Source organism: Hippoglossus stenolepis, chromosome 16, assembly GCF_022539355.2.
Source record: "Hippoglossus stenolepis isolate QCI-W04-F060 chromosome 16, HSTE1.2, whole genome shotgun sequence".
Taxonomy (NCBI): Eukaryota; Metazoa; Chordata; class Actinopteri; order Pleuronectiformes; family Pleuronectidae; genus Hippoglossus; species Hippoglossus stenolepis.
This window is the reverse complement of record NC_061498.1, coordinates 16222814-16248141: the sequence shown is the minus strand read 5'-3', so window position 1 is coordinate 16248141 and position 25328 is coordinate 16222814. Positions and strand designations below refer to the sequence as shown.

The 25328-nt window shown below is 41.0% G+C and overlaps 1 protein-coding gene across 2 annotated transcripts in view; it reads left to right on the top strand.

Moving 5' to 3' along the window:
• Positions 1–25328, top strand: part of LOC118123507 (speckle type BTB/POZ protein) — a 97300-nt gene that overhangs the window by 60626 nt on the left and 11346 nt on the right. For both annotated transcript variants that reach the window (XM_035180931.2, XM_035180932.2), the window contains 2 exons: positions 19243–19420; positions 25089–25144. In XM_035180931.2, coding sequence (XP_035036822.1) covers positions 19243–19420; positions 25089–25144 — 234 coding nt within the window. The remainder of the gene's footprint in view (positions 1–19242; positions 19421–25088; positions 25145–25328) is intronic.

Genomic DNA, 25328 nt, shown 5'->3' with positions numbered 1-25328 from the left:
TGTTTGTAGTTTTGCTTTTGCCTTGGAGTGATCACAACTGTAATTCCTGTTTCACTCATCCTTTTATTCAACACTCCCCGCTCACTGTATGTCCCGGTTAGTGAATAATGTATGTTTTTATTGGTACTACATAGCCTCTGGGTTTAGATCTCTCTCTCTCTCTCATTGCTAACATACAAGCTGATTGTCATGCAGCCTGCATGGTGGCTTGGCTCCGATTCCTCTGATCCAAAGCTGGCTGCTGCTCCTCATCGAAAATTCCCTTGTTGTTTTTCAGCTGTAACACAGGGGGCAGCAGAGGTCAACTGTCCTCTCTCTCTCTGTCTCTCTCTTGGTTCCCCTCTGCCCCTCAAAGCGAGTCAGGGAGCAGAGAAGAGGTTAAACTTTCTGGATATGTTAATGCCTTAGTTGTAATGCATGCACCCATAAATGTTTAAAAAGCATGGCAGTGGCTGTTTAAAACAATTCTAATTAACCCTGCGGGTATGGAGGAGAGCATGTCTTGAAGTTTTTCCTTTTTGTAGTGGAGCAATGTGCAAGTCTGTTTAAAGTGTTTCCAAACTGGGCTTATTGACAGAGGGGTAGGAGGGGTAGCACTGCTTCTCCAGAGTCGTGTGGAATGGGGGAGTAGAGGCGTGTGTGTGTACGTGTGAGAGAGAGTGTGTGTATGTGTGTGTGTGTGTGTGTATCTTATGCATGCATAGTGTGTATTTCTGAAGGCGTGTCTCATTGGGACGTAATTTTGAGGATGAGGTTGTCTGCTGGAGAGAATGAGCTGGAAGAGAGAGAAATTAGTTTCCTTGCCGAGTCTCTCATCCACTCTCCTAAAGGGGGAGTTGGGGGGTTGCTGGTTCAACTCCTTGGTGGCCACTTCCTCCCCCCCCCCGTATATAATCAGCTACACTGTAATTAGCCAGCCCTGCTGATGAACAAGGCAAGGCAAACCTGATTTATATAGCACGTTCTATACACAAGCAAAAAAAAATCAATGTGGTTAATATAAAAACCACAACGGGCACAAAGGAAATTAGATAATTAAAAAAGACTGAGAATATTTTCTGTATTTGAAAGTAGTCAGGAGCTGTGGTCAAAGTTTACTAAACAGTGCATATGGCGTAATATCTTTTTTTAAATTCAGGAAACCGAACGGCACCAGATGACCTGCGAGGTCTAAAGAGTTCATATTGTTAAACGAGTCGGAGATGTGAAAAATAAACACACAGCACTGTTTGAAATCAATTAAAAAACATACTGGAAGGCAATGTGTTATAGAAAAATGTGCAGAAAACGATGAGATTGCCAATAGTGAGGTCTGGTGGTGTTTTCCACGAACACGTGGGCAGGACGGTTGGCAAAGTTGGCGAATTGGAAGGGGTGCGGCAGGCGGATGGTGGTAAGAAAGTGTGGAGTGGGTGTTTGAATCTCTTCTCTTGGTCTTTTTCCATGTAAAAGTGAAGCCCAGTGTTTACCGTCAGAGACCTGGCTCTGCTCTCGTCCAGATGGTCCTGTCCTGCATCTGAGAGAACCCCGTCGCCCCAGAGCCCAGCACTCTCTCTTCTCCCCTCTCTTATTTCCTCCACTTTCTCTTTTTCCTCTCCATCTTATCTCTCATTCAAACCCAGTCTCCTCCTCCTCCTCCTCCTCTTTTCCCTTTTCCTTTCATCTCTCACTACCTCCAACTTTGAGCATCCCAGTTCCCTACTTTTTTCCCCCTCCCTTCACCTCTCTCTCATGTCCCTTATCTCCCCCTTCTGCTCTGCCTCTCTTCGTTTTCCTCGTTCCTCTTTGCCCTCTTTCGTCACCCCTCTTTATTCGGAGAGTGTCAGAGAGGCGAAAAGGCTGTGAGGAGAGGCCAGATCACTGTGAGAGGGGGATACCGGCTCAACCTCTCCTCCTGACCCTTGGTCCCTGTACTCTGTTCAGTTACCTCTGGAGACATTACTAATTCAAATTTAGCGCAGGGAATCTGGCTATATGTCATGTCAGAGAGGGCCTGAACAACACCAGCTGCCACTCCGTCTCTCTCTTTGTATCTCTCTTTGTCTCCATTCTTCTTTCTCTCTCTGTCGCTGCCAAAGCGCTGTAGACACCTGCAGGTATTTAATGAGGCGATAGCTAACATTAAAGGTGCTGCGCTTGCTGTCAAAAGAGGGCATGAGGGACGGCGAAAGATAAAGAAGAAGGGGAAGGAAACGCAGTAGGAGGAGTTTGAAGGAAAGGCCCTTTCCCGCAAAAGTGTGCACGCTGGGTGGCATAGAGCAGAGGGGCTGAAGAACAGACAAAGAAGATAGAGTAAAGATTATACAGGATGAAAAACAAAAGGGCAGGATGGTTTGGATTTGATTTTGTCAGTGGATGTATTCATGTGGATGTGGACGTTTTTTGTACCCTTTTTTCTCATTCCTCCTCTAATGAGACACAGATGCAAAGGATGTTAAATCTCTCTCTCTCTCTCTCTCTCTCTCTCTTCACCTCACACCTCTCGTTCCCTGTCAGCACCGCAGGTAACCGCTTGCTTTCTAGCTGTTCTTGCTCGAGGTAATGCAGGGGCTGTGGAAGTTTTCCATACCAGCCCCACACGTCGGGACCCATATGGCTCCTGGAAAATCTCACCAACTTTGTGCTGTCATGATTCGCCAACCTGCAGACAGCCGTGTTGACTGACACTGCGAAGGTTAGCGCTCTGGAAGCCTGGTTTGATTGAATAAAGGGAAAGGAAGGGGTTGTTTTGGAAGGAAGAAGTTTATGGTGAAACTTGTGTGTCAGTCATGTTAAATTGGCTGGTGAAAAGCAGAGGAACACAGTGGTCCACCTTTAGTCCCTCAGAAGTTGAGTCAGAGAGTTACAGCTGCTGGACACATCTGGTTTATTTCACAGAGGAGCACCTCTCCTCCCCTCCAGTCTGCTGTGGCTTCAGGAGCCACATGTAGGACGAGCACTGACCCTCCCTGTATCCATCCTGCAGACACAACACAGGGTTATACCTTACTTTAGCCATCTTAAGTCACACTATCTCTCTTCGTGTCAGCTGAGGACATACTAATGAATTGTCCACAAAAGATGTCCGAAAACAAATTCCCGAAAGTGTGACAGAAATGAATCCTTTAGTTGATGGTCAAGTGCTGGTTTTGTTTCTAACAATGTAGCCTCCATAATAAAAGCTCTTTAACTAGAGTGCCTTGACTTTTCCCCCATATATTATGTGCATATTGATTGCCCTTTGACTTTTGACTGGAATGGGAATGGATTCAGTCAGCATTCCCGGGTCAAATGACTGCAGTAGACACAGGTTTTAATCGGCTCCCATCGGCAGTGATGGAAACATGATGAGCGGGCAAACGCTCTAATTCTGTAAGACAGCGAGGTGAGTGAGCACCTTAGTTGTCAGTGCGTCAGTGGCATCGAACATGACTCGCCGGGGGAAAACGAAAAGGCAAACATCTCTACTGGCAGTGGGAAAAGAGTCAAAAGTTTTTTTTTTGTGAGTTTTTGCCGTGTTTCAAAAGAGTGTGAAAGAGGTATTAGTAAAGTGTTTGTCCACCAAATGCTTCCAAAGCAGTTTCACTTTGCTTTGGCAGGGATTTTAAAAGTCTCTGGGAGGGAAAATTCTTCCTAAAGATATATCCTCATTTGGTGTTTGTATGATGGGGGTAGAGTGCATTGTCTAACACATTGGTCTAAAGTCTCCCGCAAGTGTTTATTCAGTGGTAAGGGGAGCTCCTCTCCCCCACAGAAAACACCTCCTGCAGCTTTTGAAACACCTCATTAGTTGTCCGGCCGATACTTCAGCATCATTGAGATGTCATGTGATATTGCGAGGCCTCAAATTTGCACAATACACACCTGGCGGCTAGTCTAGCACGCCCCCTAACAAAGCCAGGTGAAGAGAAAGCAGAAGCCGACACTTACACAGGGTGAAAGCAGTTGACCATCACAGCAGAGTGGGCCAGCTGGCCAATCAGAACAGACTGGGCTTTATTCGGGAGGGAGGCCAGAGACAGGAACTAAAAACAAGTGTTTCAGGCAGCGGCTGAAAAGAGGAGCTGCAGCAATAGACAGTGTGAGGAAGGTGATGTGCTTTCTGAACATTAGAGCACGTGAACCTCTTCAAGTAATAAACCAAATTAAAATCATCAACCTGAATATGAACATAATGTGTCTCCTGGTGGCCATAACCTAAAACTCCCCTCTTTTTTTGCCAATTCAAATCCAGAGACACAAACCTCCTTCTATTCTGCTTGTTACTGTGACTCACAATGTTTAGTCATGTGTGGTTTTATGTGATGAACATGGTTAGATTGTCATCCAATATATAATTTGACAGCAGAATTTATTTATAAACCCCCAAGTTCCAAATAATTCATCACAACTACTTATTACAGGAAGAGGGAGGAATATTGATATAAAATTGTAAAATACAGCACATAGCATACATGGCATATGACATATGTTAACTTAACAGAGGACACAGGGACACAATCATAACCTTCATAACTGTGCCTTAAAGGTGAAATTATATATAAAATGAAAATATTGTTCAACTACAGGGATAATTAGACTATAGTAACTGTCGGGTGTGAGGTAGAAAAACAGGCTAAAAGCTTGGTTCAGCTGCATGTTTCGCTAGTATTCATGTATAGGGTTATTAGCAGTCATGCAGGCTTATGCACCACTGTGAAACACAAAAGGGTGATGAGTGCATGAAGGATCAGTGCCTGCATGTGGAGGTTGGAAGATGAGCCAGTGTTTTTCTCCTGATTGATTTATCTTCTGCACATACTCTGTCTTTGATGCAATTCACTGTAATGCATTGCGACTCATGTCTTGGCCACTGCTCGCCGGTCGGAGGTCTTTTCTTAAAGGCTCCTCCACCGTGTCCCTCCTGGGGAGCGGTGGCGGCAGGAGAATAAATGAGTGGGGTGCTGATGTTCAGCTGTTTCCTCCTCTTCCTCATAGTGTTAGTGCGGCTTGCCTCTCCTGTCGGTGGGTAAGCACTTTGCTGGGTGACAGCACCCATCCTTCACAGGGCCCTGCCATATGCTGTGCTGCTGTCAGAGGAGACGACTGCAGATGCTCCAGCTGCTCCCTCCCTGCACACACACACACACACACACACACACACACACACACACACACACACACACACACACACACACACACACACACACACACACACACACACACACACACACACACACACACAAAGGAGAAGGGTTGATTGAGGGAGAAAGGATGCACATAGAGGTTTGGATTTTTCGTAGGAAGGCAGAGACAATCCTTCATTTGTGGGAAATGAGGTAAAATATATTTATATAATTCTGATTTTCCACAACAGAAAATGGAGCAAAAGTGAAAGGGGAAAAATTAGGTGGAACCTTTAAAAGGGAAGTGTTGATCTAAGTCAAGGGGATGGAAATAAAAACACTGATTGAGGTCGCGATACAGGAATAGAATGAGCAAAGAGAGTGCAAGCTTGATCCCTCTCTTGCAGTGGGATTTTCTATATGATCGCTTTTTCGGCACCTGTTTTTTTAGCCATAACGGATCCTTTTATTTGTCGTGTCTTCGCAACACTTTTGCACCAAACACCACATCCACAGGTCTTTTATATCCCATCAAAAGCGCTTTCCTCCTCCCAGCATAAAGAACCACAACGAAAGAAACTGGCAACTTTTCCTGCTTGTTCATTCATTTATTTATTTATTTCGTTTGTCCAGACGTTTCCCTCAAGCACTGTAGTTCAGACCTCAGAGTCTCAAAGCTAACACTATAGTGTCTGTGATTCCTCCAGCAGAGAAAACAAACTACTTAGAAAGAGACCCAAATGGTTGGGTCCCGGTGCACTGAAGCTCATGCACTGCCAGTGGTAATACTGAGTGTGTGTGTGTGTGTGTGTTGAAAGCCCATGTTAAAAAGCCTGTGCCCTGCAATATGCACAGATCAAGGTTGGCCAAACACAGCACACTTGGCTGTGAGTCGGGGCACAGGCCACATCGCTTGTTCAGTAGCTTGACTTCAAATCATGCATGAAATATGCCTCTGTCTGTACTGATTCACCCAAGTTCCTCTGTGTCAATAGTAAGCCCACCTGCCTTTCTATGGGCTGAGCCAATGAGATTCAAACCGCCAGGTCCTTCCACACAGCAGATGAAATGACCACTGTAACACATGAACAGGCACATACAGTGGTGTGATTATGTGAAGGAAGATTCAATTTGAATAAAGAACAGTGACTGTCTTCTTAAAGTTTCCAGCTCTCAGCAAAAAGTATCGAGACTCATCAAGTTGTTTGAAGTTATAACCTTTAAGACTTTAGTGCCGGTTGATTTAGTGTCACTGTTGGTCTTTTATGGTGACAGCAAGTGTGGTTTGATATGACAGGTTAAGTCAAGAAGTCCATCAAGGACATGTTATGATACAACAAATAAATCATTAAGGTTATCAGACCACTCCCTTTTATGACTTTCTTTTAACATTGCAATATACGGCATTTTCAACATTTTCACCTCTGCTTTGGCGGAGGTATGCACTCTAGTTACTTTCATATTTCAAAAATGTTCTTGATTTCATGCCCTAAATATGGGATGAGACATTATGCTTGACAGCTGAGACTGACCCATGATTGGTTGAGCAGACTCTGGCTCCAAATAATGTCAAAAGTGAAAGATGATCGTTTCTGAGCACAACAGCGCAGAGGAAGTTGAGATGCTTTAAATACAGTCTTGACAACAACACACTCGTTTGGCCTTGGTGGAGATTTCAACTTTACCAAGTGCCTTTGTAGTTTTTTCTCTTTTTGTGGTGATCACTTTGCATTTTTTCTTATTTTATTTGTTGTGTGATGTTAAGTGAAGCGCTGTTCTTTGCCTGCTAGTGTCCACAGCTGCTCAGACTAACCACCCAAAAGGTTAATGGTTATATTTTTTTCCCTTTTTCTCTAAACAAACCATAAATATAAAACCAATTATCTTTTGTGCACCAAAGAAAAGACCGATCACACACTATGCTGTGAAGACAGCAAAAATAAAAGCTTCTAATATTCTCTTTAAAGGTTGAATAAGGAGGTTGAATAACAACAATTATTAATTGAAAGGAATAGCCTGTAATTAAAAAACGTTTTTTACTATCATCTTCTTGTGAATGAAATGTTTATTTATTGACTTTAACAGCTTTCGGATTTTGGGGTCTATGTTTGTTTAATGATGTCAGGACCATATCAGATTCTGTTATTATTCTCAGTTTTAACCGGTTCAGTGACCTGTTGTAGCTGCCGGAGGGCTGCTCACTCCGATGCCTGTATCAGAACGTCTCCTAGCTAAAATATCCTGTCATTGCTCTGAACGTTTTCTGGATTTTTCGTGAGCAACGAATAAGGAGGGGGAGAAGGAGAGCTGCCGAGTGCATCTGTGACATGGAGCCAACATCAAGCCTGTTTACACTGCCTGGCTGGAGAGAGGAGGGCGAGTCATGCATTATAAAAAGCTGGTGATGAGTTCTGTGCTTGGGGCTTCAGACAAGTTTAAAGATTACAGATCTTTTAAGCTGTTGTAGATGAGAAGTGCTTATGTGCATGTTGTGTGTATTTATGTGGTTTTAGTGAAAAATCTGCAGGTTCTCGTCACCTGTGTCTCGCATCTCAATTCACTGTCAACAATCCAATACATTGAAAATGCATCTGAAGCAAAGACTAATGGGATATTATTGGATAAACCTCTTTTGCAATGCAGTGTGATTCAACATGATATGATGCCATGCAAAACAATAAGAAGCTGTGCAATTCAGCATGGCACAGATAGTTTGGTTTTATTTCTTCGGTTCATCTGGCAGCAAACCACAAATCATATATTAAATAAAAACGTCTTGTGTTTACTTCAAATATTTGTTTCTGATGTAGTCCTGCGACTCAGTAAACATCTCACTTATGCTGTTTCTCTTTGACCTCTGAAAGACACTTTCAAACAGGCCTCTTCACAAGTCCTTTGTTGTGCAAACAGGAAAATAGTCTCTCACAAATGATGAAATAAAACCAGGCCTGGACTTTATCTTAAACCAGTCCATGTTTTTCTTCATCTCTGTTTCCAGTTACGCTCTTATAACCTCACACATATAACTGTTAAACAATTAAAGATGCTCTGTATTAACAATGAAGCATAGTGCATTGTGCTGTGGGGCTTTTACAGCGGCATGGCATGTTTTACAAATTGCATTTTTCTTTTCAAATAGTCCATCTCACTTGAAAACCTGAAGAGTCATCAAACATTTAATTTGTACCAGTTCAGTGGAATGTGCTGCTCTCTAAAAGACAAGATAATCCTTCATTGATTCCACACAGGGGAAATACGCCTATTACTGTAATCCAGGTACAGAATATATACAGGTAAAAAGAATAGAAACAAATTGAATAAACTAGCACTACTGTATATGAGAACAATGGACTCCATAATCTATGACTCGCACAAACTCATGTAAGACTTAGCAAGAGAAATCAATCCTAATATGAAAACATCATAAAAAAGAATGACTCTGCATAGGGCTGATAATAATAATTATATATAAATAAATTGGATTTTACAAGATCCCAAATTGTTTCTACTGCACAATTCTTTTTTAATCTGGGCAATTACATTGTGGATTTACGATCCCAGCCAGGCAAATGAGAGCGATGCTGTTGCAGTGATCTGTCTGATGTTAAACTGAAAGTAAAGGACTAAAAGAACATAGTGTCAACAACAAAGTGTAACCCACCTCCTTGCACCTGAGAAACACTGCCAAGTGCAGCCATGTTCAACACAACGGGATAGCGACAAATTCATGCCTATTTGTAGATTGAATTATAATGCAATGTCCTTTTTACTGCTCCTGCGAAAAAAGTTTGTAACGACTCTGCAGCTAGACTTTTAACCAAGACCAAGAAGAAAGAGCACATAACTCCCGTCTTACCTGAAGTGCCCTGTTTCTTTTTGAATTGATTTTAAGGCCCTTTTCATTATAGACAAAGCTCTTAATGGCACAGTACCCTCATACATCTCTGACCTTTTAATATCCAGAAAAGCCATGAGATGTTCCAAAGCTGGTATTTTGATCGGGACCAAAGCACTCCACAAAAAAACAGGGAAGCTGCTTTTAGGATTTATACGCCAACACTGCAGAATGCCCTGCCTATTCGTATTTCAAACATACAGCAACCTCTGTGAACAGCCTGAAAAAGAACTTCAAATATACCTTTACTTGGAGGTTTTAGGGAACACATCTTTAATTAGTTTTAGCCAAGGTCACATGACAGTTGACCTGCTACTCTGACAGCCAAAATTGAATTTTGAATTGAGAGATTGTTCGTAATTTCACCAGAGCAGGTGTAGGCTACACTGCACTTGCTGTGGGTTGTGTTTTGTTGTCGTTGTCAACCTTTCCTCAGCTTCTGTAATTGACTTTGCGTTGTAGACACACAGCTGAAATTTGTTGAGCGAACAGTCTATCGCTGTTATTTATATACCTCGAAAATAATAATAGGGCTCAGGCACAATGGTATGTATAGCTGTTTGTTTGTCTGTGTGTAAGAGAGATGGAGTCTTAAAGAGAAAAGCAACCTTGTGGCTACTTCTGAACCTACATTCATACGATTACATTTTCATTTGAAAATGGGGTTTTCAAACTAAAGCAATCTCTGTCCACACAAGCGTTTTGTCTCCGTATTAGTTTAAATCCTCTTCCATACAAACACAACTGAAAACGCACACATGACCCCTCAGGTACATTGGGCAGGCGCTTGCCGGTGTGAACAGGAAGCATTTGGTTGTTTGTTGCAGATTGCTCAAATAATAGCTTGACTCCTACACATGTAAACAGTTGTATCATTGTAAAATGTAGTCAAATGTAGTAAAGACAACTGGGTCAGCAGCACTTGTAATCCATTTTGCGTTCTACACTGATAGCCAAGGTGAATGACGGTAGTTTTCTTTCGGAAGAGGGTCATGTGATAGGAGCCTGACGAATCAGCGCATGTTACATCGTGACCGAAAAGACCCAATCAGCAAGCGATGGTGAGTGTCTACATCATCATTTCCAAACATCTTTTCTGCCCATCCAGACTAAAATGCTGTCCTGGAGTTTTCTAAATGAAAAAACGGCCAGCAGCGATTCCAAACTTCTCCATTTTTAGTGGCTCTTAAACGCCAGAGTAGTGTGGACGTCAGGAGTATCTGTCGCAGTGTTTGGATGTAGCATTACTGTTGAACTCTACCTCTGTAACAACAGTTGCACATGGGTCATTTTTGCATCATTCTGTTTGTATAGTTAGTTACCTGTAGTCTCAAGTCATTTCGACACAAGTCTCAGATTCTGATCAGATGATCATGAGCCAAAGATGGAATCACAATATTTGCTCAGTCAAACAGATGCTTATTTCCATGTTAGTCATAACTAATATGGAGTATATGATGAATACCAATTTTTACAAGCTAGTAAAAATGTTCACGACTGTTATCACGACTGTGTGACACAAATGTGAGTTTAGAGCGAATCTTGACAGCTTTATGTCGCAGTAGAGATATGAACTCATACTGATTGCCATCTAGTTAAGGTCAATAGCAAAGAGGAGAGCAAGAAGGAAATTATCCAAATAAAAAGAAAAGAGTTAGATTTTCTTTTCCAGCTTCAGCAAGTGAAAGCATATGAGGATGTATGTCTGTGGAGTTTGATGAGGTAAGTGTGTGCATGTTTCTGTCCATGTCTGTGCATGAGTCTGTGTGTCTCCCTGATATCTTCCCGTGTTTACGTGTTTGAAAATGAACGGGACTGACTGAAAAATGAGACGAGGGAGGTAAAAGTGTTCCATAACTTAATGAATTTCATTTGATTTGATGTTTTTTTTCTTTTTCAAACTATTTCACGCATGGTAAAACACTGTAAATCCATAAACAAACACATAAACAGGCAGGAATTGATGCATTATGAATAAATCATCTGGGCACCGAAACTCAATATTAACTCTGCATTGCCTGGAGGGTTGAGAGGGAGCTTATGACAGATCCATCTTGATGTCTGTGGATCTAACTGGGAGGCAAGCACGTTAGCAAGTACTTATCTTGGGAACTTAATTAGCAAAACAAATGATGATTATGGTGATTCAGTGGCAATGATTCTTCATTACTGTTATTCTTTACCTTGGGTTTTAAACAGAATGCATCATGACCATTAACGCCAACAGGGATTAAATAAGTTTTCCATTCAGACAGTCAGTTGAGAGGGCATGATATCGTCACCATTGCTGGCTGAGTTACCATGGAATTTGGCATAGATGTGTAAAGATCTCAGTGGATGATTCATAACGACTTTTGTGGTAAAATTGATAATTACTTTTCATTACATTTGCTGTGAAATTTGTCCCCAGAAGGAACCCAAACATTTTTGGTAAGTGCATCTACATTTGTGGGAACTCTTGGATTTCTCTGTACATTTTAAGGTTATGATTTGGCCCTCAATATTGTACTGAATTAAATACCTTTTATTTTAGTTTATTCATCTTTTTGCCATGGATTTTTTTGTGAAGCACTTTGTAACTTTTTTTAGATAAGTGCTATACAAATAACGTTATTATTATTTCCTGTTGTGCCACAAACCATTATGTGCACTGGTATATACAACAAGTAACAAACTCAAATCAGCAGATTGGTTGTAAAATCAAATTTGTTATCCTATCCAAAGAAAATGGGGTTGCAGCCAGGCGTTACTAAATACATACAAAACATCATTAATACCACAGTTAAAGCAAATACCCAAGAGATGACAGGGAAAAAAATACAATACATCCTGGGGTTTTTTTTCAAGGAGACAAACATGAGTCAAAGTTCATTGTGCAAGAAAAGAAAAGTGTCCTAGTGTCATCAATTGTGCAAATTCAGCATAAATAATCAACTATGGCTTTTCTACTTGAAAGGTAGAAGCACATATTCCCTGTGAAGGGGTTGGTCACTACAGTCGAATATGGCCTGCACCTTCCTTAAAATATTACTTTGTGATATCAGTTTACCAGCATGATACTAGCAAGAGGATGAATCCTTTCTTTTTTGGACACTTGTTCCCTGTTTTGGTCAAGGCGTTTGATAAAATGTCAGCCAACAGATATATTGCCAAGCACATACATGCTTCCAAAGGAAAAATCCTGTTGAGTTTTCACTAGCCTGTGACCTTTCTGCTAGCGCCACCAGCTCCATTTTTAACACTATTAAAAATACACAACCCTTAATGCTTTAGTATTTAGGATCGTTGCTAGCAGATTCAACAGATTTTGTCCATGCCCGCTTAGAACGACACAAATAAGCATTTTCTTATCTGACGGCCCTGTAGCAACAGGACATCATCATTTAATCCAAAATCCATTCATTATCACTGTTATGATAATAAACACTTGATTAACGACAGAGAAACAAGAGTGGTGATGGCAAGAAGATGCAAATGTTGACTTTTTGTCAGGAATTTTTTATTTTCTTGAGAGGACAGTCTGTAATACATTTTTGCAGCATATGTATAAATGCATTAGAGAACGAGGTGGCGGAAACTCAACTTATCAATCATCAGAAATCACTACAGTGTATTTACAGTCAGCTGTTTATAGGGATTAAAAAGCTTGGGACAAAATCATGCCTCTACAAATGTGGCTTAAATCATTTACAGATTGTAACAAAGTAATCTACTTACAGTTTTCATTTTTGTAACCCACTCCTGCAAGCTGTCATATGCTTAGACTTAGGTTTTTGTCCCAGCCTGCTCACCGAGTGTGCGTATTCATGTGCTTGCTGTGCGCCCGTTCATGCAATGTGATATCTTCTCGTACTCACGCTGCCCTGGCTCATGGAGTTATTTTACCCTTCCGTTCCTGCTTTGCTTGCGTTTTTTGGTCTTTTACAGTGTGCAGCTTTCGTCCCTGCTCTCGCACAGCAGCATGTATGTTACGTGTGTAGAGTGTTATTCTTTCACCCGGACCATTCAGACCTGAAGTGGGAGATGACCACAGCACAGCTACTTTTTCTTTAATCAAATCATAACACTCATTTATGCTGCCTTTACATATACGAAAAGGTAACCATCAATACATCCACTAGAGGGCAGCATAGAGAAAAGTCTCTCCTTAAGAAGTTCTTCTACTGTTAAAATTTCTTCCATGTGTCGTTTGGTTGTCTCGCTTGAACTAATGGCTACACTGCCTCCCCATGATTTCCAGTGGTACTGCTACATTTTGTCTGTTAGGTCCATGTACATACGCTTTCAGTAGGACGAGCACAAATACGGACAAAATGAATGAGTTCAGGCATTAGGCTCCATCTGTTTCCATATACGTATTTAGCATTGAGCATAAATGAGCCTTTTCAATTTGGCCTGAACAGAGGTGACCTCTATACTATACCCAAACAGTGAGTTCATAATTTAGACACAATAATTCTTGTTCAATATAAGCTTTTCATTTTACTCTAAAAAAAATACACAACCATAAAAAATGTGCCAGTATCAAGAGTATGTTATTTGACTACATCCCTGTCCGTGAGTCCAGTATGAGAAGGAGTGTTGAAGAAGCAGGAAATGCAAGGAATGAGAGGAGGAGGTTGACAATGACCGAAGATGACAGCTAATAGCGTGAAGACTGTCAGGGCGGCCAGAGCGTCTAAATAACCAGGTGCTGCGATTTAGTTTCTGCCTGGTTAAACACTGGAATAATTGGTCAAGTTAGCCAGTAATTAGACCGACTTTACCATGCTGCGTCTGTGAGCCCAGCTACGGTTCCCCCATGCTAATTGGGCTATTTATACCGAGACGCATTGACCAGGCTCGCTGGCTTCCTCTCCAATTTCAGCACTTGTTTATTTTCTCAGTGTGTGCTCAGGACACGGAGCTGGACTCACCACCCTCCCTCTCCTCCTCCTCCTCCTCCTCCTCCTCCTAAAAACATTTTTCATTCCAACTTGAGCTCACTGAACTTTTGTCCTCAGCCTTCGGTCTCTTTGTCCATCTGTCTGTCTGTCTTGTGTGTTTTTTTTTCACATTCTTCTTTTTTACTCTTCCCCTTCTACACAGCAGCTGCCTTTCTGTGTCACTTATCAGTGTTCTATGATTACCAGTGTCTGTGCTTGGGACCTTCTCCTCCTCCTCATGTGAATGAGCATTTCTCTGAAAGTATGTAGAGATGGATGGATGTATGTCAGTCAGCCAGAACTGCATCCTTACTGGAGGGGGATTAACAGAGCCAGCTGTGGAAACCAGACTGTCACATATACACATGCACACATACATGTTTTCACGCATCACTTTTAGGGTCATCACATTGAACTGGTTTTAGTGGTCAGCATTAAGTTCGTCTGTTCCCACCTGGAACTAAAACACATCCTCACTGTGTCTCCTGTGACAACCTAAGATTGAATCTCTCATTGATTCCACTCTATAGGCAAAGAGTCACGTGCATCATTTTTATTTACAAAGGACAAATGACGTTTGATGTCACTATGTTCGTGTCTGTGTGTCGGCGTGAGCCAGTGAGAGAGAGGAGTCAGGGGCTGAATGAATCTCGGGCAGCTGAGGTGTAAAGACTTTACCGATTTAAGAAAAGTATCCATCATCATGTGATGATCAGTGTTGATATGTGGCCACAAATACATCAGCATGTGGGCACTGAGAAGAGTAAAAATACATTTGATTGATTGTGAAACTGTAGCAGGTCAGAGGACATCAGCTGAGCAGACGGTCCTTCATATGTGGCCCAGGACACATGTAGGTTCACACGTTGAGTGATCGAATCTCAAGATGCTTTGAGTAAGCATTTGGGTGCGTTTAGACGTGTTCTGAGCAGTGACCACTTGTGATTGCACCACTCAGGATAGATGTTAATACCTGGTCTGAATGGGGTCATGGACTTGGATTAATTTCCACGCCACTTAACCCTAACCATAACTACTAGCCTGGCTACCCCTGACCCTAACCAAAATGTAATTCCAACCCTTGACCCAAAACCAAGTTCTGACCCTTAAAAAGCAGTCTGTACCCGTGGGGACCTTAATTTCTGCCACCATACTGACTATCATAGGATAGTGTGTATTCAAGTTGAAGTCACCAATGGGGTGAAAAAACAGAAACCACACACACATACACACTCACTCACACAGGGATATTTTTATCCATCACATTTTTCGTCTCTGTGTGCCTGTAATTTCTGTTCCAGAAATGAGCAGCTGCTTATGAGAGGCCATCTCCAATTGTAGATCCCACCAATAGCTAGAGCACACACTTCCGTCCCTCTTTGTGTGTCATGGTCGCTCTCTCTCTCTCTCTCTCTCTCTCTCTCTCTCTCTCTCTCTCTCTCTCTCTCTCTATCTCTCTCTCTCTCTCTCTCTCCCTCTCCCTCACACTCACTCTCCCCCTCACACTCACTCTCTCTCCCCCCACTCTCTCCCTCACTCTATTCTGTCCGACTGTCACTTGGTATCTCTGCATCTGTGTTCTCTTTGCCTTTTATTATCCCTATATCTTCCCCCTCTCCTCCCTTTTCTCACACTCCACTCCTCCTCTGTTGTATTATCTTCCTCTTTCTCTCTCTTTCTGTCCTTTTCAGGCTAACCCTCAAACCTCCATCAGGAGCAAACAAGTTCCTTGACATTCAATTTCCTGCTTGCCACGCACTTCTCTATTGTTTGCGCTGCTCCTACTTTTTCAGGTCTGTTTTTGTGCGAGGTGAATAGGTGGATGGATGTGGCATTGGGCGAGTGGGCGGGCAGAAGGCTGGATGGGTGGGGTAGTTGGGTGTCAGCTTCCCTTGCTAAAGCTTAAACAGCAAGGTCAGTTTGAAAGGATGTTGTTGCCATTTTCTTGATAACAGCACTGAATGTGTTTGTGTGTGAGAATGTGCTCCAACTTTTTCTAGTGTTATCTCTTACCTGACAATGTCATAATTGCTGAATAGAATATAATTCTAAAGTATTCTTTAATGTAATAAAATTCCTTTTAATAATGTAGTACGATGTGAAAAAAGGTTCTTAAAACCATTATTTTGTTTTTAAAAATCTCTAACATATACAAAACATGTAGCACAATATGTAACATAAAGATAAACAAATCACCTTGAATGGATGGAAATCATTATAAAACATAAACTTAAAACAGTTTGTGTTAATTTTTTTTGGGTCACATTTTCTAAATTAAAAATATATTTATTAATTATAATAACCTCTTCAAAGGAGGTTATGTTTTCACCCCTGTCCGTTTGTTTGTTTGTTTGGAAGCAAGATTACACAGAAATAACTGAACAGATTTTCATTAAACCTGGTGGAAGGATGTGGTATGGGTCAGGGGAGAACCCAAACAAATTTAGGTGTGGATCCGAATCCGCAGGTGGTTCCAGTTTTATTTAATTTTTTTCATTTTCTGTTACATTGTGAGACATTTGATTGATTTATCAGAGAATAACTCATGGACCTTGATGAAAAATCAGGTGCAATTTGGTGCAGATTCAAATGAAAATCCGGATCTAGTGGTTTTAAATGTGCTTTCATAAGTGGACTGTTGGGCCTTGGTGGAGGTCTGCTCTACTGAGTGCCAGTCAGGATGAAATAAAATAAATAAATAATACAGAATCTCTAATTAACCAGTTATATTTTACTGTAAGCTTAATAACACATTTGACATTTTGACAGATTTAGATCTTTCATATTTCAGATTTGATTGCATTGGTTACCGTTTCATACATTATTGAACAAAACAACTTCCACTTCATGTCTACTTCATCAGCTACTGTGAAGTAGACATAATGTTTTTTCTCCCCTGTACATTCTCATATTTCCACAGAAGGATGATTTAATGATATCACAGAGCGTGAGGCCGACAAGTGCTTCAGCATAATTTCAGCATGATGAAAAAGTTCGGTTTGCCAGATAAGTCTAGATTAAACAATACATACCTATGAGCCTCCAATATTATTATGAAGAACAGACACCAGAGTTCACAGCCAATCTATTTGTATCAACCCGCTTTCAGAAGAGCCACTGCTGTTTAATCAAACACCTGTGTTTGCTTTATCAAACATAAAGATATTATCTCTCAATTGATATTTTTAGCATTAAATTACTTAAAAGTTTATACAAGGCCAACCTTAAGAAATAACTTCAGCCAACAACTGTTAAATTATATTGACCAGTGTGGTTATGCATGACTAGTTGTATTTGTTTTTCATTTGTGAAGCAGTTTCAGGTTTGACTTGCTCATACATTACACTGCAGGGGCTGTATTAGAAACGTTTTTCAGTGAATCTAGGTTTGAAATCTGGGGCTGAAGAGCAGTGAGTGGTTGAAGTGGATCCTTATTTTCATCATGGTTTATATGGTTGTAATTTTGTTCAGAGAAAAGACCAAGTGACTCATCTCAGACAGAAATATATAGAGAGAGAAATAGCAAATTCTCCGTATTACTTTTTTTTAGCAGCCTATCAGTGTTTGCAAAGAGTTTGATTGGATGAGTTCAGGCAGGCAGTCAGACCACATGTATTTGATACCACGCCAATCATATCATGTTTTCTCCCTTGTTTGTTTGTTTGCTAATTTGTTTGTCAGCAGGATTCCACAAAAATACAGAATAGGTTTGGGGGACATTGGCCAAGAAAGAACCAATTAGAGTTTGGTGCGGATCTGGACAAAGGAGTAGATTCAAGAAATTTATATCACTTTCTTCTACAGTGTGAAATAGAATGCTTTGTGATGTTTTCACTCAATTCCAAGAAAGTAATTGTCGGATCTTGATTAAAAAGTCTGTGTTATTTGATTGAATTTAAAGGAACTGTTGAACCTTGGACAAGGTTGCGCAACACAGAGTGTCATTAAATTCTGAAATGGTAAAAAATCTGAACAAGACCACTCAACACAACTTTCTCTTATTGCATTGCATTTGATGAATTTGTTAGTTGTCACAACTCAAGTGCTTCTGTTAAAACTAATCTAGAATTTTTAAATATGGTGTTAGCTGATATTTCTCAGCCTGAGCAACTTTAAATACTTTCAAAAAACTGTAAGTTGCTGTTTTTAGATGAACAATTAACAATGTTGAATTGTCAGTGTTGACAATGTCATTAAGACACATAAAAAAGGATATTCTCTTGAGTATTAAAACTTCAGATGTAGCTTCTAAATCACAGTCCAGTTACAGTCACTATAACTGGAATCCTGCATTGAAGCGTCGGAGTCCATTCATTAGCACCAACACGGATGTCTGCACAATAGATTACTTAGCTTGCTGATGGGATGTTTTTCCCTGCAGTGCTCCCTGTTTGAGTCTTTCGAAAGTTTGAAGCTGCTAAAATGCAGGAGTGCAATGTCCATCTAAAGTTGTAATACTCAATAGGTTATCATCAAACATTTTTAATTGTTTGAACCACACTATAATATTTTATACTTTTCCTTATTCCTAACTAACCAGCCAATTGACTAAGCCTTTGTTCTCAGACAGGCTGCAGCTACGTAATACATTTTTTGATACCATGGCACAGCAAGCAGGTAAAAAGCTGCAAGTCAATCCAGGCAGTCAGAAATTTCTAAGTAATTGTGTGTGTGTGTGTGTGTGTGTGTGTGTGTGTGTGTGTGTGTGTGTGTGTGTGTGTGTGTGTGTGTGTGTGTGTGTGTGTGTGTGTGTGTGTGTGTGTGTGTGTGTGTGTGTGTGTGTGTGTGTGTGTTTGCGTGTTTGCGGTGAGTCCTGTTGAGAGATAAATGAGTCTGGTTGACATTGTCTGGAACAGGTGGTGAAGTCAGCAGGGAAGACATACAGACAACAACAGACAACTCTCATGCACACACACAAAAAAAAAGAGACACACACACTCACACACCCAATTTGACTTCAGTGGCGATTTTCTGGCTTGTTTGAGAGTGTAGCCAGTCTGACTGGATAAAGAGGGAAAAATAGGTTGTCTTTGAATAGCCCCCATACTGAGTGGCTTCTGTATTGATTACAGAGGCAGAGAACTCACATTAATCATTCACAGCATGTTTGATTGACAGATTTTCTTGTCTTTTTATGAACATTGCATGCTATTTATTAGTCTCTGTGTGAACCAGTGAGTGTGTCACCCTTGAACTATAACTCTATATGTGTAAGTACTCCTCTGTCACTTCAATACAATACAAGACATACAACAACAACACTCAGACCAGATAATAATACAAATGACTTGACGTATTTGTGCTTATGTACTCTGTGTATGTGTGTGTGTGTTTCCAGGTGAGTGTGGTGCAGGACTCTGTGAACATCTCAGGCCAGAACACAATGAACATGGTGAAGGTTCCTGACTGCAGGCTGGCAGAGGAGCTCGGGGATTTGTGGGAAAACTCGAGATTCACAGACTGCTCCCTTTGTGTCGCTGGCCAGAAATTCCAGGCGCACAAAGCCATCTTGGCAGGTGAGGATATCCTTTCATTCATTAGGCTACATTTCAAAAATGCGGACGGGTACCATCTTTACACGTAGCTTTCAGTCACAAAAAAACACTTTGAAACTTGGTATCAGGTTCAACAGGCGTCCTGTCTTCTCATGTATGGAAATGAAATACTTTGGTTTTAGTTAATGATATATACATGAAAACATCAAGAATTTTTCAAGTCATTGCGGGATCATAATTCTTGACAAGGTCATAATAGGATACAGCAATATTCTGTATGATTTAGTCTCTTTTGCAGTAAAACATGAACGGCAGAATACAGTGAAAACCACCCATTCTATTTTTAAAATATGTCCAAGATGACATCTTCAGATTGCTTTTATGTTACTTAAATCTGCTTTTATATGACTAAACAAACACGTACTCATGTGAAGGCCCCTCATCCCAAACAGTGCACCATGTTTACCTGATTCACGATGTCTACAGCTTTTTCTGCAATACTTTTGTTCAACTCGAGGCCCTGAGGAGAAGCATTTGTCTTTTCTATGACCTTGGGTTGCTATGGCAACAGCCAACGGCAACTTGGCTATCCCATCAGTGTCTTCACAGCTACGTCAGGAAAAGACATTGAACTATTGCTTATTATATGTGACACTACTTAACCTAAAGACCTGAAGAAGGAAACGATTTTTCGAGATAAATTAAATGAATGTGGATGCTTGGTGTTAGTGATGGTGATAATTGGTGATGATGACATACCATTAAAGCTGTGCTAAAAATATATATATATATATATATATATCAATGAAAATGAAAATTACATTCAATACAAGGCTTAAAAAAGAACTAAGTTCTGAATATATATGTAATAATGGAAGTACTAAATTCATATATATTGGTTTTGTGTGTCGTCAGGCTGTCGGGTATATAAAAATGTAAATGTACATGAAGTATGAATGACACCACTGTGAGGTACATAATAATAGTCCTAATAGTTTTAGCTCTACATCACCTCCAAACTAATACACGTGGTGGAGTTTTTAATTATTCATGGTGGAGTTTGTCATTATCATCTCGCGTTTCATTTCAAAGTTTTATTCTCAGTCTAAATGCTATTTCAAATGCTTCTCCGCAGTGAATTAAATTCCAGAGGAAATCCTAATACAAATTATTAATTTTAATGAATACTACTGCTTGCCACAGGGATGGTTAAATTTGAATATATTGAATATCCATACAGGAATCAGCTATTGGCACCTTCAGCACCTGCGTGTTGTCTTCTTCATCTGTGGCTTTCAGGAATCAATATTGTTCAAACATGGCTATACGTAGACACTTAGAGAAAAACAAAACAACAACAATGATGCATTTTGAACAATTTGTTGCAGATATTGACACTTTTATGACAGCCAGCGTCAGATAGTGAAAAGTTTGAGGAAACTGGTGAACTGTGTGTCTCTGCGGAGGCAACGAGAGGCTGTTCATTATTGGATTTGTTGAAATGTGTGTGTGTGAGCAGCCATTTTAATTATGTGCTGCTGTGGTTTGGGGTCCCCCCTCTCTCCCCCTCCCCGTCCCTTCCGCCCTCTCTCTCTACTTCGCTCTGCTCGGCCCAGACGACGTCCCTCCTCCTCGTTATTCCCCCTCTCGGTCGTTCCCGTGACAACTCTCCCGGCCGTTAATCGCCGTGGAGACGGACAGAGAGGGATCAAACGAAGGAGGGAGAGCAACTGAAATTGGCTCCACGTTGGCCATGTGATCTTCATAGCGCCTCGCTCTGTCTCTCACCTTCTCCCCTGTATCTCTACGATACCTTTTCTCAATATCTTTCCTTCGCCTTTTACTTTAATGTTCTTCCTTTTTGTACTTTCTTCTCCTCCGTTTTCCTCCACCATTCACCATTCCCCTTCTCCTACCTCCTCTTGAGTTTTCACATATCCTTTTATTTGTCTTCCTGTCAGTCTGTACTTCTTTATCATTCTCTCATCTCATTTTTCCTCTGCTCTACTTACCTCCTTTGTCTACTTCCCTCTCCCTGCGACTTTCTCTTTCTTTTCCTTCTTTCACTTTCTGTGACCCTCTCTCCATCTCTCACTCTCTGTAGCCTCTTTCATACAGAGACCCTTCTAGAATGCCATCAAGAAGACCCCTCACTATGCCGCTTTCGCTTGTTGAACCAAACAAAGCCAGTATAATGCTGCTCCCCTGTTCGATTTGAGATAGCACACTAGTGTTTTGTAATCTAAGGCATGATGTGTAACACAACAGCATATGTCCTGCAGTGCTCGGTCTCGTTTCTACACAGATGTTGGTTCGGCTCTGTGACCTACACCGCCGCCGGCTTAAAGGCGTAACAACAATGCCCCCTCATTCTTTATCATAGCTTTTATACATATCGGCGAGGCAGAATAAAGGTGCAACATTCCCGCCTTGAAAGCGCTGTATAAAAGGAGCTTGTCTCTCTCGCTCCTCCACCCCTTCCTTTTGTTGCTGCAGTATGAGCTCACCAGTACTGAGCTGCACCAGACAGACTTATTGTAAGTTTGTCCCCATAGTCCACCTGGGCATTCAGGGCTAAGTTTGTTTTCAGTGCAAATAGTTGGGATGTTCACTCTACTCTATGTCCAAACTAGCCTAAAGGATCAAAGTATTAAGGAATAATCATACAAACTTTTACTGACTTTACCTGATGTATAAAGAAAGGATTGATACCAACATCATGTTCATCAGGTTGCTGGTTTGAATCCCGGTTCAGCCGCTGCCTTTTTGTGTGGCATGGGATTTCTATCGATACTCATATTTCCTCCCAAAGTTCAAAGACATGCAGGCTGGGGTTATAGTTTAATTGGAGACTCTAAATTGAGTGTTGGTGTGAAGGTGAGTGTGAATGGTTGTTTGGCTCTATATATGTCAGCCATGTGATATACTGGCGACCTGACCAGGGTGTGCCAAACCTCTCGCACAATGTCAGCTGGGATTGGCTCCAGCTCCCCCTGTGAAAAGGATAAACACTATAGCTAATGGATGGATGAATAGGTGGAACCGACTTTCTTGCAATTGTTTGGCATGGTTAACCAAGAATCAGCCAATCTGATTGTCTTGTAGACATCCTGAAGTGAAACTCCCTCTTTTTAGTTTGCTGTTATTATTTTCTGAAACCAATCTTCATCACTATTGAACTGTTTCCACAAATCAACTGTTCAAAAGAAAAAACAAGTTGTCTGGCCCGCTTCCCTTGACTCCCCTGTAGACAAAACAATTTACCTTTTCAGCAGAAGAGAAGTGTTCTACGACTTTAATTTTCTGATTGCTAGCCAATCCCCTTGGCACTGACAAATATGTAATCTGTTACACAATCATGAAATAACAGGAACTTTCTTACCAAAAAAATTTCTGAAAGTTCTTTTTTCTTTTCTTGGACTCCTTAAAAGTTTTGAGGACACACAGAAGTATAACTTTTATCTTTTTGTTTCTTTCCTTTCCTTGTACATTACTCTGACCCTGAGCCACAGTTTATCTGAAACACATTGTCTGCAACCTGTTAGTTTGTTTTAGTCCATCCATCCATTATCTTTAATGGATGGATGGACTATCCCACCTGACAATGGGTCGAGAGGCGGACGCCCTGGACCGGTTGCCAGCGTATAGGGACAACATACAGAGACAACCATTCACACTCAGATTCACACTTATGGTTGATTTAGAGTCTCCAATTCCATGCGCACTGAAGCAGTGTGAGAAGAGCTAAAGCTGGAGCACAGGAAATCTATGCACAATTAGGGTATCTTAGAGTGCAAGCACAGGGTTCTAAGTGAAAATCTGAACATGAAATCAATAAGTCTCAAACTGAAAGGCCACGTTCTTGAATAAAGATAAGGAAATGACCCACAGTGGTGAAAGTGATAATGGACTAGGGACAGCTATTTCTCCCATTCAGCCAAGGCTCTAGTAATACTTATTTGTGGCTTGGGCAGAGTTGATGGATGACACCCTGTTTCCAAATGAGTAATTAAATTGGTAGCTAGCTCCGCAGTTAATAACTGATTACTAAGCACTTAAATTAATTAGCATACCACTGACTTTGACACATACTTAATAATGTGTTAAACATTTGTTAAATTTTAATCACTAGTTAATTAGGCGCATATTAAAAAACAGTATTATAAAGTGTAACCCAGTGAGCACATCATCAAACAAAGTGAACCAAAAGAAGAGGACACTGGTTGGGATGTGATTCTTAGTAAAAGGCCAAGCTCTAACATTTGAAGAGGCACATTCTTCCTGCGCTGGTGAACAACTTCAGCCTCAACCTCATCTCTGAGATTCAGCCTCAGCGGATGCAGAGACTAACCACCATCATAGGATGATAGGGAAACTATATGGTGTCGTTGCCTGAAGCAGAACTGCACAGACAAGAGGGGGTGATTACTTTCAGCTTGCGGAATTATCATCCAGCAGTGATTTCAAGCAGTGGAAGTGATTTATGTTATTTGAAGCCCAGTGGTTGGATCAGGTACCGAGCATCGTCGGTCTGTGCTTAAGATTAAACATGACTTCTTCATCTGGGGGTCACGTCGGTGATGATTAGAGAGAATACATACTGTGAAGCAGTTCAGTAAGTTATACATCACCTTTTCGGTATTGAAACTCAAATACCAGAATCATCCATTTGTCTCTGTTGTAAACACTTTGGAGTCACTGTTTCAGTCCTGATTTTGTTAAATTGAATCTTTGTTTACTTTGAATATTAAAAACATGTCAAATCTACTTTACGAATTTTAATCTGAGTGAAAATTGGAATTATAAAAATACATCCTGCATTGCAAACATTCTTTTTAACCATTTTCTTTTACATTTGGTCCATAATCAGCAGCTCTTTCGTATTTTGTCAACAATTTTATTTCTCATTTTGAGCATGGGTTGATCTGATGTGTCTGTGCCTCAAGAGTATTTAGTAACTGTAGCATTTAGTTTTGGATTTTATAAGGACATAAAAACCCATTGAAAATCACCTGAGAAGTGTGAATTTATTTCATAAACATTGAATGGCATTCAGTAGAGCACAGACCTCAAGTCACAACAAATTGCAAAAACTCGTAGATATCAGCTCCCTAAATATGCCTGGAAAATGAGTGAAAATGGCAAAAACACGCAATGTCAAAGAAAGCGATGAAAAGATGAAAGTGCTCTATCCGCACCAAAATTTAATGGGTTCTTCCCTGACACACACCACATCCTTCCACCAGGTTTCTTCATCCATTCTGTTGTTTTTGGATGAAAACACACACTTCCTGCATGGCAGAGTTAATAAACCTTATAACTTCTCTATACCACCATGTTAGAATAGTCTATGTTGAATAGCAGCAGTTGACCATGTTCTCTAAAAGGGAAGACAAACGTTAATTAAAGCATAATGTTTCAAACAAGCTCCAGTCTAGTCAAGTCTATCAGCATCAAATAGTTGCTAAACAAACCTGAGAGGTCGTCATGAGTCTGTCAGCAGGAAGGAGCTGCAGTCAACCTTTTCCACATGATGCTTTTACTGCTGTCACTGCTGTCAATCATCCGCCTCACTCTGCTCTGGCCCTGTGGCAGGCTGTTAACAGATATCAGAGACCTCGCCGTGTATCAACATTGCGCACAATAACAAACCCCCTCTCTCTGTGTCTTTTGTTTCCCTCTGCCTCAGCTCGCTCGCCGGTGTTCAGTGCCATGTTTGAACACGAGATGGAGGAGAGCAAGAAGGTGAGTGGAGCACTTGACTCTGTTGTTCCCGTTTCTCCTCTGTGGCGAGTTGAAACGTCTAAATTTGAATCTTTCTCTCTGTTGCGTCAGGAAGTGCTCATCTCTGAAAAAGTGTCTGCACGTGTCCCGTCACGCCTTGTTGACTGCAGCTCCGATTATCTGGTGTCCTCACAACAGCTATCTG